General features: G+C 35.4%; 1 protein-coding gene across 12 annotated transcripts in view; it reads right to left on the bottom strand.

Annotated features, from left to right (window-relative positions):
- Window positions 1-21,373, bottom strand: part of LOC106667815 (protein eva-1 homolog C) — a 618,009-nt gene that overhangs the window by 37,973 nt on the left and 558,663 nt on the right. For all 12 annotated transcript variants that reach the window (XM_024227529.1, XM_024227530.1, XM_014396011.2 and 9 more), the window contains one exon: window positions 10,512-10,655. In XM_024227529.1, coding sequence (XP_024083297.1) covers window positions 10,512-10,655 — 144 coding nt within the window. The remainder of the gene's footprint in view (window positions 1-10,511; window positions 10,656-21,373) is intronic.

Below are 21,373 nucleotides of genomic sequence, written 5' to 3' on the forward strand. Positions count from 1 at the left end.
AGCCGAAGATCGTGGGTTCGAATCCCGCTCGTGCCATTAACTTTTTTATCTCAACTAAAAACCTTAATTAATTGTAATATATTAATTGGTCAAGCGGACCACGAAATTAGTGAATCTAATGATTAAAAATGAAGTATACTTCAATAAAGCTCTCCGTGGCCATTTCATTTGTCGCCGAGAATCCAATTCGATTACACGACATTTGAAAAATGGCAAAAAGGAGGGAAAATTCAAAAAGGTGCGGTTGAGATGGGAAGTTGGTGTCCGAGTGGATCGAGGTCATGATAGCTCAAGTGGTAGAGCAGCGGCGTACTTAGCCGAAGATCGTGGGTTCGAATCCCGCTCGTGCAATTGACTTTTTTATCTCAACTAAAAACCTTAATTAATTGTAATTATTCCTCACAGTTAATCGAAATTAACAATTTTTGTTTAAAAGTTTTGTAAACCAATTAGCGTGAATATGTTATGGATTACAAATCCGTTTAGGAAACGAAAAAATTCTAACTGTATGGTCGAATACATTCGATTAATTTAGTATGTTCTATCTTATGGACGTGACTCATAATATTTTGGGATATATTTAGCCTTAAGGAAGTTACCTATCACAATCGAGATGCTTTCAGTAGGAAGAGTCTAATTTATTGAAGACTTGTTAATCTTTACCTCGCCCCTTCAGAATATTATTTTATCTTGAGTACATAGCTGTACAAATACTTCGTATGCCAGTTATTTATATATTACGGTGGTACTCAACAAAGCTTCAAACCTTCTTTTAGACTCTTATCTTTATACAAAAGGGAAAACAAATTGATTCATTTGGACAAGAAAAACTTAAGGAGATTCTGTTATACGTATATACATTTATAACTTTTTGAACCATTTTTTTTTTATAAGGAACCTCGACCAAAAGGAATCATGCCCATCACAAAATCCAAAGTAAATTAACTCTTCCCACAATTTTCATAAATTCTTACTATTTATTATTAAATTTATGTTCAAACTGCTTCTAGTAAATTAGTAAAAAGCGCAAACTTTTATTGTATTTTATTTATTTATTTTTTGTTGTTGCCAGTTGTCAAGTTCGTTAGAGCTCAGTGAAGAAAAACACCCAGACGTTTCCTATTTTTGATTGTCACCTGGCAACTAATTGACTTCGAATTCAACGGGTCTCACCTGGACTGAGGATAGATTTCCCAAGGTGATCGTGGGCGGCAGTGAAGCAAACTTCAGCTACGGACAACTAAGTGGCCCGAGGGGGACCCAACGGTACAATTAACTTTGCTAATTGGGCCGGGATTAGATTAGCACGCGCAGGTCGAAGAGGTCTGAACAGACAAAACCCGATACAAGTCAGGTCGGTGGGTGGGTTTTGAAGAAATGAAACGAATTAAGGATTTTTGTTCTAATCTTGAGGACGTTCCTTACTCTTACTTGCATTTGTTGCGAATAAGTGACCAAAAATGTGTATTTATTAAACAGTTTAAACTTCAAGAAATATTGCATAATGAAATTTCGTATGCATTTTTTGTAAGAAAGGCAAATTTTTGAATTTAAGCCTGGGCAACTTTGTCCATATATTTCCCTATTGTTATATTGGCATTTTATGTTTAAAACCTCTCATCATCAATTGATTCGTTAATTTAGAAACTGATTTAGCTATTTTTTAATTAGCATTCTTTGCTTGGTGAATAATTGGAATAATAAATTTTTATCATGCTGTAATACACAACAATGGAATTTAAAATGTTTTCTTTCAGAATATTTATGTTATTCATTTTTTCATTACAAAGAAGGTTAGATGACAATTAATTAAGGTTTTTAGTTGAGATAAAAAAGTCAATGGCACGAGCGGGATTCGAACCTACGATCTTCGGCTTGATAAGCCGCGGCTCTACCACTTGAGCTATCGGACATCAACTTCCCATCTCAACCGCATCTTTTGAATTTTCCCTCCTTTTTGCCATTTTTCAAATGTCGTGTAATCGGATTGGATTCTCGACAACAAATGAAATGGCCACAGAAAGCTTTAGTGAAGTATACTTCATTTTAAATCATTAAATTCACTAATTTCGTGGTCCGCTTGACCGATTAATTAATTTTTTATCCACTAATTTTAATCCACTCGGACACCAACATTCCATCGCAACCCACCCTTTGAAATTTCCCCCTTTTTTGCCATCTTTCAGTGGATCGAGGTCCCGATAACTCAAGAGGTAGAGCAGCGGCGTATCAAGCCGAAGATCGCGGGTTCGAATCCCGCTCGTGCCGTTGACTTTTTTATCTCAACTAAAAACCTTAATTAATTGTAATATATTAGTTGGTCAAGCGGACCACGAAATTAGTGAATTATTAGATTATTTTGTTCAATAAGTCCCGAAAATATTTTGAATATTGAAAATTTATTATATTCACTAGTTTTTGTGCTCCACTTGACCAATTAATATCTTTCAATTAATTAAGCTTTTTAGTTGAGATAAAAAAGTCAATGGCACGAGCGGGATTCGAACCCACGATCTTCGGCTTGATTCGTCGCTGCTCTACCACTTGAGCTATTGTGACTTCGATCCACTCGGGCACTAACTTCTCATCTCAACCCCACCTTTTGAATTTCCCTCCTTCTTGCCATCTTTTAAATGTCGTGTAATCTATTTGATTCTCGGCGACAAATGAAATGGCCACGGAGAGCTTTAGTGAAGTATACTTCATTTCAACTTAATAAATTCACTAGTTTTCGTGGTCCGATTGACCATTTAATAACTTTCAATTGATTAAAGTATTTAGTTGAGATAAAAAAGTCAATGGCACGAGCGGGATTCGAACCTACTATCTTCGGCTTGATACGCCGCTACTCTACCACTTGAGCTATCCCGACCTCGTTCACTCGGGCCCAACTTCCCATCTCAACCCCACCTTGGAAATTATTGAAAATTTACTTGATTGTTATGCACTTAATTTAACATTAATTATTAAGTAGTCATAAATGACTGTATTAATTATTTTAATTATACTTTTTATGTAAGGCCTTGGTCGAGATGAAAAAGCTAGAATCACGCACGGGATTCGTACCCACGACCTTCTGCTCAATACGCCGCTTCTTTAACCACTCGTGGGTTCGAATCCCTCTGGTAACGCTAGCTTTTTATCTCGACCAAAACTTTGTTTAATGCTTGACATAAATTTTATCCGAGCAGTTGTTGTAAAGCGTGATTTTCAAAGGGTTTACCTCTGTGTGCTATATTCGTTTCACGCTGTATAAAAAAAAACCCTTGGCCCTTAAAATTCCTCGGCTATCATTCAAAAGAAATCCCCCACACGGCCTGGGCAAAGAAGAAGGAAAGTGGTATAATTTAACGCTTTTCTTGTTTACCAACGGAAATTATTACCGTGCTTGGTTTTTATATTGCGACAAAATAGGGCAAAAGGTTTCTTTTGTATTATAAAGAGGTCTTTTGAATCAAACGATAGGCGATAATCAAAACTTAATTCAGTTCAAAAAGGATTTAATAATATTTAATTTTTTTGTAAAATGTTCCAAACTTCCAGGGACGGTAAAGAAGCACGTTCTATTCTTAAGATAGAAAAGATTTTGACTTCATCTTGGCGCATTCTTTTTCACTAAAGATAAATTGTGCCAAGAACCTAATCAGTAGGGTGTTGGGTCTAAGTAACTGAAAATTTTTGGAAGAGAATGTAGAACTAATTTTCAATTTACTTAAAAATAACCATTACCCGGTGGCATTTTTAAGTACTGCCATAGTAATAAACTAATTACTGAATTTAGACATTGTCAATTTAATGTCGAAATGACAAATAACTCTATAAATGTTGAAAATGATTTTCCAAACCAAAATGCGATTGTACAACAAATCGAAGTGGTAAATAACGGGGTGGCAAAACCTACTTTTTTCAAGTCTATCACATATATACCTGAAGTGTCTCAAAAATTAAAAAGACTCTTCAAGCATAAAGTTGGGGATGTATGTATTTCTTATAAATATAAGAACAACCTAAATATATTACATGCAAATCTAAAAACAAAAGAACCAATCGGATCACTTTGCAATGTGGTCTATCAGGTGTCGTGTGGTGAATGCAATGTCAACTATGTAGGTCAAACAAAGCAAAAATTGTCTGCACGGTTGAACCAACACAGGTTGGATTGCGACAATAAAAAAAAGATATCGGGACTTGCTACCCATGCGTTAAACAATAATCACTTTTTCAAGTTCGACTCCCCGAAAATTTTGTCCGGGGAGTCGAACTTGGAAAGGAGATTATTGACCGAGAAAGTATATAGTGTCACCCCAAATACTTGTAATCTACAAACTGATAGGTTGGGATCCATTTCGGTCTTTGCAGGCCTCCTAAATGAATACAGGATTTCTAAGCAAAGGAGGGAAAGGAGAACATTGCCGGAGTGGCGGATTTTGTTAACTAGGAGAGAAAAAAACTAGTGTATCCCGTAGCCTTTGTTTCCGCTCGTCGTAGAGGGTTTGTTTTTATTGGTTTTTATTGATTTGATCTGTGATCCTACTGTATTGTTGTTTAAATTTTAAAATAAGTTAATTGTATATGTGTATATATATTTAAGAAACGCACTGTGATCACATGTACCTGAAAAACAAAGAAAGGAGGATTTTACTGGTTTTTTAGACTTATATGAGGTAACCTTTCTCGACCACGTTTTTAATTTTTATTTTTTACTGTAATTTTAGCTATAATTTTCAATTTTTAATGTATTCAATTTAAATTAATGTTTAGATGCTGAACCCCAAAAAACATAATGTACTTCGGCGCCCAAAACACCATGTTGTTTAATTCCCTATTAAGGTTTAAAGTAAGATATTCAATTATCGGTGTAATTATCGTTTTTTCATGTTTTAATTGTTTGTTTATATGATAATAAAACAGGCCCTGAAGATGACAGTATAAAACTGTCGAAAGCTCGGCGAAAACCGTAAGGAAGTTTTCTCTGTTTGACCTCTTCCGAAGATCCTCTGAAAAGACTTCATGTTTCCAGCAGGTCGATAATCTAGTTCATCGTTACGTTCTATTTATTAAGGACGTTATTTTTTTTTCTTCCTGGCACTAGTGACACAATGGCCAGCACTGTACTTGGATGACACTTAGATTATTCGAGGACATTATAGTACAAGACTACGTGGCCATTCTGGAGATAGGTAAGTTTAGATAGGACTTAGGCAATTAAACTTTAATGGAGACCTTTGGATGCATGATCAGTTCTTTGACCGAAGGGATATTGAGGTCGTTGTGAATGGTCAGGCTAGTGACCTTGTCAAGATAGCTCAAGCGGTTAGAGCAGCGGCGTATGTAGCCGAAGTTCGTGGGGTTCGAATCCCGCTTGTTACATTCCCACATCAATCAAAACATTTGATAAAAAGAATAATTAATTGAAATAATTAATACAGGGTAAATTATGACCAATAAAAATGTATGGATTAATGTAAATATAAACTTTTGTTAGCTTTGGCTACTGTTAGTATTTTAAGATTATTTTAGTAGTTAGAATTTATTATACTTTTAATTTTTTATACACTACTCTTAAAAAATATTTACTTGTGGCCAGTTATCAGCGATTTGCGAAAAACATGTTTACTTACAAGAAACGAAATTCATTTAAAATGAGGTCAATTAGGAATATAGGCGTTTTTTTGTAGAAACGTTTTTACCAGAAAGGGAGTGGGCGAAGGAAATGCTTCTGAAGGCCAACATCGGATATAAGCACAGTCAGGCGGCAATTAAGATCTTTAGCCTCATGTGTGGTAAAGGCAAAATTGTATGACATCCATGGCAGAAATCAGTGACACCAATGACCCTGGCATAGGTACCTGGGCATTCGTGACATGGTGACAATAAATGCTGGCCAAAATAGGAGCCAATATGGGCTCTTTGGGCGCCGAAACTTATTGTGGCCTTGCACCTTGTCAGTAAAAAGGATACATCCAAAAACGGATTCTTATTTCTCCTTAAAACCTGGTGGAACAACACCCCAAGTATGAGGTACGCCGGACTTAAAAAGCAATTACTGGAGTGTAACCGCAACAGGACCTGGTTAGACTCCTGACAAGGCGCTCCGGCCTAAGAAGGCATATGGACCGGATTGTACTGACAGAAGGGACATTGCAGATACTGCCAGGAAGAAGAAAACAGCAGAACACGTTATATGTTTCTGTGAGGTTTTATGTAGGTGTAGATTCCTGCAACTATGGAAGGAAAAACTACAAGCAAGATCATACTCTAAGGAGAAGCCGCTGGCAAGTCGATGGACGTTGTGATTAACAACCTTTAACTTGGTGGGTGATTTATAAAATTAAAGGATCATACTACTCTTAAAAAATATTTACTTGTGGCTAGTTATCAGCGATTTGCGAAAAACATGTTTACTTACAAGAAACGAAATTGATTTAAAATGAGGTCAATTAGGAATATAGGCGTTTTTTATAGAAACGTTTTTACCAGAAAGGGAGTGGGCGAAAGAAATGCTTCTGAAGGCCAACATCGGATATAAGCACAGTCAGGCGGCAACTAAGATCTTTAGCCTCAAGGGAGGTAAAGGCAAAATTTTATGAAATCCACGGAAGAAATCAGTGACTCCAATGTCCCTGGCGTAGGTACCTGAACATTTGGACATGGTTTTTTTAATTTTTTTTTTTATTAATTAAATTTATTTATTAAAACTGGTCTTACTAGACCAACCAGTAATTTCACAATAATATTATAGAATAAATAAATATTTACATTCTTATAAACCCACTGGTACAATAAGATTTACATTTCACTATTCGCTATTAATTTTTAACTACACAAGTTCATATGGATTTGTTCTTTTTAATCTTCTGACCATGGTTCGGTTATGTAAGAGTTTGGTCGCTTCCACATTTTCGTGCTGGCTGAGGCGAGCCTGGTGTTTGGCGGCAAATCTTCGTATTTCCGCCGAGACTTCAGGGATCTTAAGATCCCTATGTAAGTCCTTATTCATTATGTACCAAGGTGCATTGACCATGTTACGTAAGATTTTATTTTGGAGTGTTTGTATGATTTTGATATTGCTGTGTTTGGTACAACCCCATAGTTGAATACCATATGTCCACATAGGCTTTATGACTTGTTTATATAATAATATTTTATTTTGTATAGCAAGATTGGAGCCACGTCCTATCAACCAGTATAGTTGTCTATACCTTAAACCTATTTCTGTCCTTTTTTTCTTCACGTGTTCTTTCCATCTCAGCTTGGCATCTAAGGTCATTCCCAGATATTTAGCTGTATTACTGTATGGTATAGTAGTTCCATCGATTGTGAGCGACATCTACTTTTTTTGTTTGTAAAGGTTAGATGAACTGATTTATGCTGATTTAGCTTGATTTTCCATTTTTTTTGTCCATTCGTTTATCTTATTACATGCATTTTGGAGGATTTTGGTTGAATGGTGACAACACCGCTGTGTCATATGCAAACGTTGCAATTTTTACTCCATCTATTTTCGGAAAATCACTGGTGTATAACAAGTAAAGCAGTGGACCTAATATGCTCCTTGTGGCACTCCTGCATTTATTGCTTTTAATTTTGAATATTGATCTTCTTGTTTCACTCTAAACAGTCTGTCAGTTAGGTAGGAACTGAAGATATCGACATACTGCTTTGGTAGCATACCTTTTAGTTTACTAATGAGTCCTTCGTTCCAGACCTTGTCAAAAGCTTGTGAGACATGAAGGAAGATAGCAGAAAAAATTTGTTTTTCTTCAAGAGATTTTTCTATTACATCCGTTACTCGGTGAATTTGGTCTATTGTTGAATGTCTTGTTCGGAATCCAAATTGGTGGTCAGAAATGATTTTCTTTTTATCTACGATGTGTTTTATTCGTTTTAATAATAACTTTTCGAAGAGTTTAGACACTGTTGGTAGTAGCGATATTGGTCTATATGATTTGATCTCGTTCCTGTTTTTTTTTTTATCGTAATGACTTTTGCGAATATCCAGAAGCTGGGAACATATTTCAGTCTGATTGCAGCATTAAATGGATATGTTAATTTAACTTTTTTGGCAATTGTTTTAGTATTTCTCCAGTGATAAGGTCATATCCTGGAGTCTTTTTAGCGGGTAAATTTTTAATTTCTTTTGCTACTTCTTTAGGTGAAATTAGCTTTATATTTTCTTCTTGTGGCGTGGTTGTTATTTCAAAAAAGCTGCCATTGATGATTTCATTTTGTTTGAAGATTTCAGCAAGGCAACTAGCAAACAATTCGGCTTTTTCTCTGCTATCTCTCGCCCAAGTGCCATCCTCTTTTTTAATAGAGGAATTTGGGCGATTGGTCTTTTAATTTTTTTATGGCCTTCCACAGCGAGTAGTCAGTGGCTTCTCCTGGTGTTAGATCTAGATAGTTTCTGATTGAGTCGTCATGTAGTTTTTTTTTTCTTTCGTTTAAGTTTTTGAGACATATTGTTAAGAATATTTTTGTCTGCAGGGTCTCTTGATTGTTGCCATCTTCTCCTAGCCTTTCTTTTCTGGTTTATTAGTTCTTTAATTTCCTTGGGGAAGTTGAAGCCAATTATTTTATGGAGAGGCTGTCTAGTATTCACCATGCTGAAGCCTGAATGATTGAGGTGAACACCTCTGCTGCGTTATCTAATTGTTCTTCCGTTTTTAGAAGAACATTAAGGATTGTTTTTGCATCCACGTCTAAGGAAAAACTACTCCAGTCAGTTTTTGGACATGGTGGCAATATATGCTGATCAAAATAGGAGCCAATTCATTCTAGACGCCAAAGGCCTAGCACCTTGTCAGAAAAAAAAGGATACATCCAAAAACGGATTCTTAACTCTCTTTAAAACCTAGCGGAACAACACGCCAAGCATGAAGTACGCCTGGCTTACAAAGCAACTTACTGGAGTGTAACCGCTACAGAACCATATTATTATATTATTATATATTATGAAAAATGGCAAAAAGGAGGGAAAACTCATAAGGTGGGTTGAGATAGGAAGTTGATGTCCGAGTGGATCGAGGTCACGATAGCTCAAGTGGTAGAGGAGCGGCGTATCTAGCCGAAGATCGTGGGTTCGAATCCCGCTCGTGCCATTAGCTTTTTTTCATCTCAACTAAAAACCTTAATTAATTGTAATGTATTAATTGGTCAAGCGGACCACGAAATTAGTGAATATATTATATATTATTTCTACCTTACCAATCCTCCAACCACGGTTTTTTCTTTTCCTTCATCAATTTCTTCATCTTTGTACAAAGTACTTAAGAAAGTAATTGTACCACTAAAACGGAGATAAAATGGAGTACTTTTTCTGAAATTTGCTAGTCTCAAGGTTTGAAAATAGTAGTTTAGAATCATCATAGTACGTTATTCAACTTTAAAAAAAAACAACATTTTTTTCAAAGTTCTTGCTACTTAAACGCTTATTTCACGAAGGTTTACAAGTTTAGTACTGATCACCTCTTATTGGAAATTTATCGTAGTTTTCGATGGTATCAACGCATTTGTCTAAAACCTTTTAATTTTGGAGTTATCATTGTTTATTTGAAACAAAGTAGTGAAATCATAAAAAAGCAGAAAAAGTGGAATTACTCCGAAACTGTTGTGATTCGTACCGTAGTTCATTAGGACTTTTTGGTTCTATTTTGAATGTAGAATCTATGGGCAATGTTTATAACACGAGTAGCCGAACACCCTGTGCATATTATTGTTATTATCTTCTTGTTTGATCCATCAGGGATAATCTGAAGTTTACTATCATGTATTATTTCATTGAAAGGTTGAAACGCAAATAAAAGTGGTTAAACTGGGCTGTTTTTATGTTGAAAAGTCTATCATCTTGCCTTTTTCAAAGTGAAGAATTCAGCAAAATAATTATAAATTGAAATACAGTTTATTTTACCCAGGACAGTACTAGGATAAAAAAAATTCAGTAAATAAGGTTTGGAAGCAAAGTTACAGCTTAAATAATACTGGTAATATTGGAGGACAAGGGATTTGATGTCTTTGATGTCTTTTCGCATCTAATTAATTCACGCCCAGTTTTAATTTAATTTTAATCGTGACAGATCGTTAAAACGATTTCTTTGATTTTAAACACCAAAAAAGTGCACAATTAAAAAGTTAGACAAAATTGGGTCGCGTGTTATTTCCAGGTCAAGGAACGTTTTTTAAAAGTGCTAACAATTTCCAGGCTGAAAAATGGATATAGCACGGCTGTAAATTTTCATCCTGATCCCAATAGAATAAACCGCTTGGTCAGTGCAATTCCGGGAACAAAACCGTAGGGTTTATTATTCGTTTTGCTTTTTGTGAGAAAGTAAACGGCAGTACCTCCGAAATAGGAAGATTACATAAAGAATAGAGAAAAGAAGGGGAGAACGGTTAGATTGTATCAACATAAACTTCGTCTGCCCTAAACAGGCCACTAACTCAGGCCGTCCCCTTTTTTTTACAAGGTTAAAATTTCTCCCTACGGTTTCTCCTTGGTTTTGAAAACTTACCGCAGGTGTAGACCACTTTTAAATACATCCTCGAGTCCTTCCGGCACGGGCTGCCGAATGTGGCCGCATCCGCCGACAAAGTGCACCTCCTCTTTCCATGACAGATTTGCATCACTGTTTCCGTAGCATAACTGACGAGGCATGCTGAAACAAAGAAAGACGATAAAAATTATGAAATGGACATAAGTTATTAAATTGTACAGTGGATTAAAAGTTGTTGACTCTAATAAGTAATCAAATTTATCTGTTTTTTTTTTTTTACTTTTCTAGAAAATCTAGATTGGGGTCGATGGAGTACTTTTATAAATATTCCACCATCGACCCCGAACACATACTCATACGCTCTCAATTCGAGGGGCGATGATGACGTTATATTTCACCCTCACCCCTCGCCATTCACGCTAATAAGTACATTCACTCAGACAAAACATATAGACACACATATAGACATATTATATAAAATAAAAAACCGCAATTTCCCCTAAAAAGCGGAATAGGGGACCCAAAAACCGGCTGCAGTTCTGGAGTACCATGTTCAGATTGGATGGCATGCCTACACGCTCCCTGTCGGGAGCCAAGGCATTACATGTTTCCAGTATGTGGGACACATCGAGCAATCTTTCTCTGCATAATGGACACCTGCGCGGTTTATCTGTTATTGATTTTCTTTATAGATTGACAGGGATTCAATGTGCTCTGTTCTACAAGGTAAATGTCCGGAAGAGTAACGGGTTCCTTCACAGGCCATTGTGTTCTAGATTTATTTGTATATCCAGGGGGTTCCATTTTCCCATTGAGACAAAAGAGTGCAAACAGTGTTAAAAGTTTTAACCGGTTGTGATCGTTTTGGATAAACTTTGAAAGTGGGCGATTTACAAAACAAAACCCCTTTTCTTGCTACTTTGAAAACATATTTATCATTCGGTAATTTATAGTCCGGAACATTTAATGTTTTTGTTTTCTTGGACGCCTTGTTAGTTAATATTGATGTTTAATATCCGTAAAATTAACTTGTAACTTGTTAAAATAACTGAAACAGGAGACTATTTATAGAGACGAGGGTGTATTACAATTCACAAGCTTTGGTAAAGGTCCTCTCAGGGCTGCTAATTGGGTTGATTGTTTATGATTCTGGCTGTTGTATAGCTATTATGTTGTCGATAAGTGCCGGGACGGGTCGTCTTAAACTTAAACGAGTCGAATTAAAGGGAGGAAAAGGAAAGGAAAATTCGTATGGGTATTTTTTTGTTTATTGCCGTTCCGAAAGGCGCAGAAGGAAGTAATATCCAGATGAAAACCTTCCTTTGCCTTCTGGAAATATATTGCCAATCAAAAAATATGAATCGGGGAAAAGAGTTTTTCTTTTTACACAACAATGTTGTCTTTCTTTCTTTAAAATAATGAAAAGAACACTGTGCTCGTTAATTTAAACAAAAATGGATTTTCTTTGGAAACATGTTTAAATTATAAACAAAACACTATAAATTTGCAGTCTTTTAGTTTACGTATTGCTAGTTCACTTGGTTTAAAACCTCCTATTTACAGGCATCAAGGTTCAATAGTGGTTGAATTAAAGTTTTAGAAAGCTCAAACGGGATCATTATTTTGACTATTTATACGACGTTTCTTTGGAAGGGTTGGACCCGCTGGATATTATATGGGATTTAATGACTGTGGAAACTCTATCAAAGCTGGTAGTGCTGATAGACCGAAGCTAGATCTAAAGCGGCATAAGCCGGGAACACACCCGATGCTACGCCATGCGACGCTACCCGATGCTACCCGACACAAATCCAAATTCATAAGTTTGCGTTAGCCCCGTGCACATCTGCCCGATGGTATGCCACGCTAACCTACTCTACGCTCTGCTCCCCACTGCCCAGATTTTCGTCGGGTTGCATCGAGTACAGTCGAAGACAAAATAACCGGACACTCGTATTTTTATTCAAACTACATGTATTATTGTCGATATTAATTACAACATACTTATTTTAATATAAACCAAAGTAACCGACATCAAAAATTCATAAGTTTTTATACAAATTATTTAATTATTATGGTTAGGAAGAAAATTGATCAAAACACGGGAATACCATTTGTTGATAGAATGAATTTAACCAACAATTTATTTCATGGTTTTGCTCATAAAATTACACCATTTTCGTCGAGTAGTGTCAGAACGGGACACTCATATTTTTTGTAGTTTATTTCAAAGTATGTGTATGTAATTTTGTCGTTATATTAATTACAACATTCTTATTTTAATATAACACAAATTAAACGAGATCAAAAATTCGTGAGTTTTTATACAAATTATTTAATTATGATAGTTAGGCAGAAAATTTATCAAAACACCGGAATGACTTCATTTAAAATCACTAATTTTCGTATTAATATCTTTCAATTATTTAAGGTTTTCAGATGAGATAAAAAAGTCAGTGTCATGAGCGGGATTCGAACCCACGATCTTCGGCTAGATACGCCGCTACTCGACCACTTGAGCTATTGTGACTTCGATCCACTCGAGCCCAACTTCCCATCTCAACGCCACCTTTTGAATTTTCCCTCCTTTTTGCCATTTTTCAAATGTCGTGTAATCTATTTGATTCTCGGCGACAAATGAAATGGCCACGGAGAGCTTTAGAGAAGATATACTTCATATTAACTTATTAAATTCACTAATTTTCGTGGTCCGCTTGACCAATTAATATCTTTCAATTAATTAAGGATTTTAGTTAAGATAAAAAAGTCAGTGACACGAGCGGGATTCGAACCCACGACTCGGACACTAAAATAGGAGGGAAAATTCAAAAGGTGAGGTTGATAGGAAGTAGTGTCCGAGTGGATCAAGTGGTAGAGCAGCGGCGTATCTAGCTGAAGGTAGTGGGTTCGAATCCCGCACGTGACACTGACTTTTTTATCTCATCTAAAATCCTTAATTTATTTAAAACAATTTATTTAACTAACAATTTATTACATGGTTGTGCTCATAAAATTTGGTTAACAATTTATTTCATGATTTTGCTAAAAATAATGCTTTAAGAACAAAAGATGCGTTGCGATTGTGATACTGATTTGTGACACACGCTGTGGACTGTACGTGGCGTGCGCTTGACGTCGGATAGATGTGCACACCCCAACAAAACGTGGGAAGGCGTCGGGTAGCGTCGCATGGCGTAGCATCGGGTAAATATGTTACCGGCTATAGCCTTTACTCGGAGGACAGTGAGAAACAAGCAAGCCCGGTCATTCTATATGAAGGGTCAATAGAGTGGATGTCTTGATGTTTGTCTTGATGTTTGTTTGTGGCGAGGCCTTAAGAATTTTAGTTTTGGTTTTGGCCCTGAAGTTACTGACGTGGCAAGGAGCTTTGATATTTTTTCTTGTGATTGGACGGCTTAAATGCGTTGGAAATGGGGTGATTTGGCGGAATATCTAAGTTTAGGTTCGACGTCACGGTCATTGAAAGGAAGTCAATCCAGTCAACATAGACATTATCAAGGATATGGGTGATCATAGACTGAACCTAGAAACCGGCATCGCTGTCACTTTTTATAAGGATAATCAGCAAGGATTCGGGACCACTGTTATGGGTTTTTTTCTTATATTGGGTTATTTCCGAGAAGCTTTAGAACTATGTTTAGGATGACTATTTGGTTCAAGTTTCTAGTCACGACAAAAAGTTCAGGCATTCGGCATATAGACAGGTCAAAGGCCATTTGATGGAATGATTTGGATGTGCCTAGGCAAAACACCACGCCATTTTTTACTGCCATAGTAAATTTTCCTGAAAGTTGGTAGTTTCCAGATACTTAAGTTTTTTTGGGAATTCCACTTCAGCCTGCTGTAGTATAGTCTGGTATCTTATTTAAGTCGATGTTATCATGTTTTTGTTAGTCTATAGTGAACGTTTTTTTTATAGTGGTCAGGTAGCATGGGACCAAGATTCTCCGTTGTGGGAGGCCGGCTTGTCTGTCTTCATGATTTGATGATGGCCCTGACACCTTCCTTAATGTCCAAAAATGAATAGTTCATGAAACTAAGATGAAACCCGTGATAAAGACCATAGAGGAACCATATGCAAAACCAATCCACCGAAGAAGTACGGTAGAGCGACAGAAAGAAATATCCGATTTTGCTAAGTAGCCAGACTGGACACGCATCACCTTAGATGGCATTTATGAATACATTCAGAAGTAACATTCAATCGATTTTTTCAAAATGAGAAAGGAAACCCCGGAACAAATAGTCGCTTTTGGGAAGTGTCTATTCAGGAATATATTTATGCTAAGGTGAGATAAAACAGCAAGCAGTCTCCTACAATAGAGGGCTCAGAGAATAGCACTGTAGACCTTTTAGGCTGAGATGCAAGTTGCCTTGATGGGAGATTTCACCTCAGTATGCAATCTTGATAGAGTTCTAAGTAAGTTGAGTTGATGTTGATCTCATTGTTGGTGGGCTGTAGTAAAGGTCACTTTTTAAAGGGACAAGGGTTCGGGACCACCGTTGTTTATGGGTTTTTTCTTTTATTGGGTTATTTCCGAGAGGCCTTAGAACTACGTTTAGGATGAATATTTGGTTCAAGTTTCTAGTCACGACAAAAATTTCAGGCATTGTGGATAGAGAGATGTCAAAGGACATTTGGTAGGAAGATTTGGATGTGCTTGATATTGAATCTTGATATAGTTCTAAGTAAGTTGAGTTGATGTCGATCTCTTTGTTGGTGGAATGTAGTAGAGTTCCGTTCTGTTTTTTAAATGAAAATGTACACTGAATGCATATTACCTAGTTCAGTTTTGTACTCCTTTTTGTACGCTAATTTTTGATAACCAAAACATATCTTTAGTGTACGAGGTGCCTTGAATAAATTCTGAGCAAGTAAGCACAAAAGCTGCATTATCATGAATGTTATTGGGCTGTAGAAGTGAGTCAGCATGGTATAAATAATGGGACCAAGGGTCCCAGCCCCTGCTGTTTTATTCAAATATGTAATTATTCTTTGTTGCACCTCATTCTGAACCTGCAGTCAGTTTAACAAGGTAATAAAAACCGTACAAAAGGAGGAGAAAATGATGTGAATCCAGGATCGGTATTAATTGTTTAAAAATGGTATTCCGAGTTTGTTAGACATCACACGAAGAAGGATATGTGGTAAAGAGGCTTATTTTGGCTTAAGAATGACAGTGATTGATGAAAGTGAGTGGTGTGTACAAAAAGCTATTGCATTTTGAGGGAGTTTCCAACTATAGTAGAGGTGATAATGTCTTTCTACTTGGGGATTTGTTAATACAGAAATTAATTTTGATAATTTGGTTGTTGAATATTTAACTATTCACTCCGTTTTATCGTCCTTAATTTAAATTTTGAAACGCGTTAATCAAATTTTCTTAGAGTCAAATTACACGCCGTGATTATAGTTTAATGTAATACAGCAAAATCTGTAAATCTACAAATCAACGACGCTCTGAAAATAATTTATGGAATTATGGCCGCCTAGTGGAATAATTATCCACGGTCGGGATGAATGTTTTGCCGGTTCCCACTCCTCCGGCCGCCAACTTCTTCAGATCTCCCGGGTTCATTAGAGTCAGGGCAAAACCGCGGCCGTCACCAATGATATACGTCCGATTACAAGGGTATTTGTCAAATGTTTTTTCTTCCACCACCCGGAAGCACCCCTCGGCCTTTGCCTTATGGCTCGGAACGGCCATTATTCGGCCGTGTAAATTCATGAGAAAAAAGCTACACCTTTTGACTTCACCTAACAAGGTGATAAAGGCACAGAATGATTTTTTATTAGCGTCCGTCCACATCAAACAGTTCTTAAGTAGAATACCTCAAATCATTTTGAACGATGTCAAATCAAGAAAAGCATAAAGAAAGTATTACTCTCTCTGTTATATAGAAATGATGTCAACAAACTATCTCTAGTATGTTTTTGTAGGAGAACTTTCGTAAGCCTGCTTCAAATCTAGGAAAGGACCAAAGCACTTTTTATCTGAAAACGTCCACATGAGAGAGTTCTCAAGTAGGAAACATAAAAACGTACATATTCGATCGAAGGCAAATCAAGAAGGGAACAAAAACAGTAGTACACTCTCTGTTACACAGCAACGAAATGATGTCAACAAACTATCTCTAGTATGATTCTGTAGGAGAACCTTCATAATCCTGGTTCAAATCTAGGAAAGAAACAAATCACTTTTTATCTGAAAACGTCCACATGAGAGCATTCTCAATAGGAAACATAAAAACGTACATAATAGATCGAAGGCAAATCAAGAATGGCGCAAAAACAGTAGTACACTCTCTTTTACATAGAAACGAAATGATGTCAACAAACTATATCTAGTATGTTTTTGTACGAGAACCTTCATAATCCTGGTTCAAATCTAGGAAAGAACCAAATCACTTTTTATACGAAATCGTCCACACGAGAGAGTTCTCAAGTAGAATACGTTAGAATGAACGTTTTCAATCAAAGGAAAATCGATAATGGTACAAAGAACGTAGTACTCTCGATGTTCCATAGAAACGAAATTATGTCAACAAACTATTTCTAGAATTTTTTGATAGAAGAACATATCATAATCATGATTCAAAGTTTGGAATGGACCAAACAATATTATGTCAAAAAACTATCTCTAGGATTTTTTTGGTAGCAGAACCTATCATAATCATTCCTAAATTTAGGAAAGGACCAAAGCACATTTTATGTGTGAACGTCCATTTCAGAGAGTTCTCAGGTAGAATGCCTTAACCGTACATTTTTGATCGAAGCCAGATCGAGAATGACACAAAGAAAGTAGTGCGCTCACTGTTACATAGAAACGAAATGATGTCAACAAACTATAGAATTAAATTCACTAATTTCGTGATCCGCTTGACCAATTAATACATTACTATTAATTAAGGTTTTTAGTTGAGATGAAAAAAAGTTAATGGCACGAGCGGGATTCGAACCCACGATCTTCGGGTAGATACGCCGCTGCTCTACCACTTGAGCTATCGTGACCTCGATCCACTCGGACATCAACTTCCTAGGAATGGCACTCCTACTAATTCATTCATTAAAAAAATGGATAGAAGGTTAAATTTATGTATCATTTAAATATTTTATTACAGCAAGAATAAAGCTATAATGAAAACATTTATGCTTAAGAAAGTAAAAAGTCATTGTTATTTTTGTTTAAAAGTCATAAGTACAATTTTCATAAACAGATTTATAGGCGGAAATAAATTTATGGCTCAATTTATCATCATTTCGTTTAATGAGTTTTCTAACACTCAATGGTTTGTTTGAAAGGCTTTTTTTCAACTTTTTACTCCGACTTACGTTTTATTCAGAGCGTTTTCACAACAAGTTCTTAAATGTCGTTTAATCCGAGTGCATAAATCTTAAACTCGGTTTTGAAAAAAAAAAATGCAGGCGATTATTTTCCAGATTTCGTTTTAAGTATGGCCCCGTCTTTCTAATTAATCGCCGGGCCGATCGTCTTAATTGGGAACGAAGCCAATACCGGGCGGGGTTTGCCATTTTAAAATGGTAAAACTTTTCCCACTTGACGTACATAGTCTTAATTAATCGTGTTAAATCGAAAAAGTATAATAAATAATAAATTAGTAAAGTAAAATAAATCCGCTAAGTTTTAACGGTCAAACTTACGCGATTTTTTCAACCTCCATCGTCAATCAGACAATCAAGATTTTAGCTTTGCCAGAAATTACATGTGTGTTATCAATGATGTTTATTAAAAAAAAACCAAAAAACTTCGTATGTTCAATTCACTATTTAAAGCTTTTCGTTTACTATTTTCCCCGATTTGTTCGTATTTTTAAGCTTGATTTTTGTTAATGCCAAAGATAAGTAAAATAGTAAGATTTATTGGATGAAAAATGCTTTTTCGTTAAGTGTAATTCATTTTAATAATTATTTTAAGTTTTTTTTTTTTGTCATAGCTGATAAGTCTGTTCGTTAGGGTGCTTCTGTGCACACAGACCAGGCGGTAGAGAGGGATTTCTTGGTAAACCGAAAGCCATTAATCCTCTTGTACAAGAGGCGAGGGATTTGTTCTGCATAGGCAACTATGTTGGGAAACTTGGTGTTTATTATTATTAAAACTTAGTACTTACCGAAGGGAAAGTTTTTATTTCAACTGTTATAAACGCCATGCATCAATTTTACTAAAACTGTATTGTGTTCCCAGGATTTTAGTTATTAAGAAAACAAAATTCTTCGTTCAGATGGCTGAATTTGTATTAAACTTACTAATGGAACTACGATTTGCTGTTTTTGTACAAAAATTCTGCCCAGATGAAAAGAGTAAAGTTGACCGTTGAAAGTTAAATCTATTATACTTTGAGGAGTGTTCGTACAACACACGGATTAATTACATTGAGGTAAATAGATTTATTGATATGCATACTAACTATTGTGGGAGCGTAAATTTATGATGTTGGGGATTAATATAGTTATAAAAAATAAATAAAAAAATAAGTCATTAACCGTTAAAAATAAAAGGTTATATTAATAACATAAATCTTATAAATGGTTACAAAGTATTTAGGAAAAAGCGAATATTTTCTTATGATTGAAAAGTGCTTTCAACAATTAAGTATAAAATTATTTTTCGATATCCTTTTCACTAGACAATATGTAAAGTATAACGTAACGAACCTTGTTGAATTGAGCCCCACCCGACAAGAATTCTACACAAGCAGTTTTTTTTAGTCTTTGAGCTCGTCACACACTTTTTTAAAACTTTCTTTTCTTTTGTAACTTGCAATCCAGCGTGGCTCCGCGTTAAGCCAGAAACACATTTACCCGATTTTCCATAAGGTTGCATTACCCCCGTGCACATCTACCCGATGCTATGCCACGCTAACCTACTCTACGCTCTGCGATCCCCACTGTCCAGATTTTCGTCGGGTCGCATCGAGTACAGTCGAAGACAAAAGAACCGGACCCCTCATATTTTTATTCAAACTACATGTATTATTGTCGTTATATTAATTACAACATACTTATTTTAATATAAACCAAATTAACTATAATTAAAAATTAATTTTAATGGTTTGGTAGAAAATTAATCAAAACACCGGAATACCATTTATTGATTGAATGAATTTAACCAACAATTTATTTCACCGTTTTGCTCATAAAATTACACCATTTTCGTCGAGTAGTGTCAGAACGGGACACTCATATTTTTTGTAGTTTATTTCAAAGTATGTGTATGTAATTTTGTCGTTATATTAATTACAACATTCTTATTATAATATAGCACAAATTAAACATGATCAAAAATTCATGAGTTTTTATAAAAATAATTTAATTATCATGGTTAGGAAGAAAATTTATTAAAACACTGCAATACCGTTTATTGATAGAATAAATTTAACTAACAATTTATTTCATAGTTTTGCTCATAAAATTACACCATTTTCGTCGAGTAGTGTCAGAACAGGACTCTCCTCTTTTTCTGTAGTTTATTTCAAAGCATGTATATGTAATTTTGTCGTTATATTAATTACAACATTCTTATTTTAATATAACACAAATTAAACGAGATCAAAAATTCATGCGTTTTTATACAAATTATTTAATTATGATAGTTAGGCGGAAAATTTATCGAAACACCGGAATACGATTTTTTGATATAATGAATTTAATTAACAATTTATTGTACTCGCTTCGGCGGTACTTATACTAAAATTGGAACAATATATTACACGGTTTTGCTCATAAAATTTAATTAACAATTTATTTCATAGTTTTTCTCGTAAAATTACACCATTTTGTAATGTCGGGTAGCATAAGAACAGGACACTCATATTTTTTGTAGTTTATTTCAAACTAAGTACATGTAATTTTGTCGTTAGATTAATTACATGTTATTTTAATGTAAACTAAATTAAACGAGATCAAAAATTCATAAGTTTTTATACAAATTGTTTAATTATGATGGTTAGGAGTAACTTTATTTAAAACAATTAAGTTTAACAAATAATTTATTAGATGGTTGTGCTCATAAAATTTAACTAACAATTTATTACAAGGTTTTGCTCAAAATAGTGCATTAAGAACAAAAGATGCGTTGCGATTGTGATAGTGATTATTGTGATAAACGCTGTGGACTGTACGCGACGTGTGCTTGCGTCGGATAGATGTGCACACCCCACCAAAACGTGGCAAGGCGTCGGGTAGCATCGGGTAGCGTCGCATGGCGTAGCATCGGGTAAGTGTGTTCCCGGCTTTAGGCTTGCCGCGGTCCTGCTCTTCTGCCTCCTCAATCGTCGGAACTCTCTGCCTTATTGATTGTGCATGCCGCTTTTGCGGCCTTTATTTAATGGCTTGTCATATAATGTTTTCGAGGGTAAAATGGAAGTGCCCTATGACTTACTCAAGCAAGCGGTTCATATAAAGGTTTAATTTTACATATATTAAGTTTTCCGATTTATCACAACATTTATAGTTTGTGAGAAAAGTTTTCGTGCAAATTAATTCTTAATATAATGTATTATACATTAAATAAATAAATATCTTTATTATTGACTATGTGTAACTGCACTGACAGCCCAATTGATTGTTTTATTATTTTTATTTTTATTTATTCCGTCTTTAATTTGTATCTTTGTTTTTACCATTATATATATGTTTATGCTAAATTTTAACTTTGGAATATCAATTAGAGGTAAATACTTTAATCCTTTATGATTAATCGGAAATCGTAAGATGCGGTCTGGTGTGACGTAGGTTTCCGAAAAACGTTTTCTTTATCGTGCCAACGTTTCGATCATTATTGAGATCATCTTCAGGGCTCAAAGGGTTTGTTTTCTGCGTAATTGTGCCATGCTTGCGT

This window comes from Cimex lectularius, unplaced genomic scaffold (assembly GCF_000648675.2).
Source record: "Cimex lectularius strain Harlan isolate CLEC.00 unplaced genomic scaffold, Clec_2.1 scaffold87, whole genome shotgun sequence".
In the NCBI taxonomy this organism is placed as follows: domain Eukaryota; kingdom Metazoa; phylum Arthropoda; class Insecta; order Hemiptera; family Cimicidae; genus Cimex; species Cimex lectularius.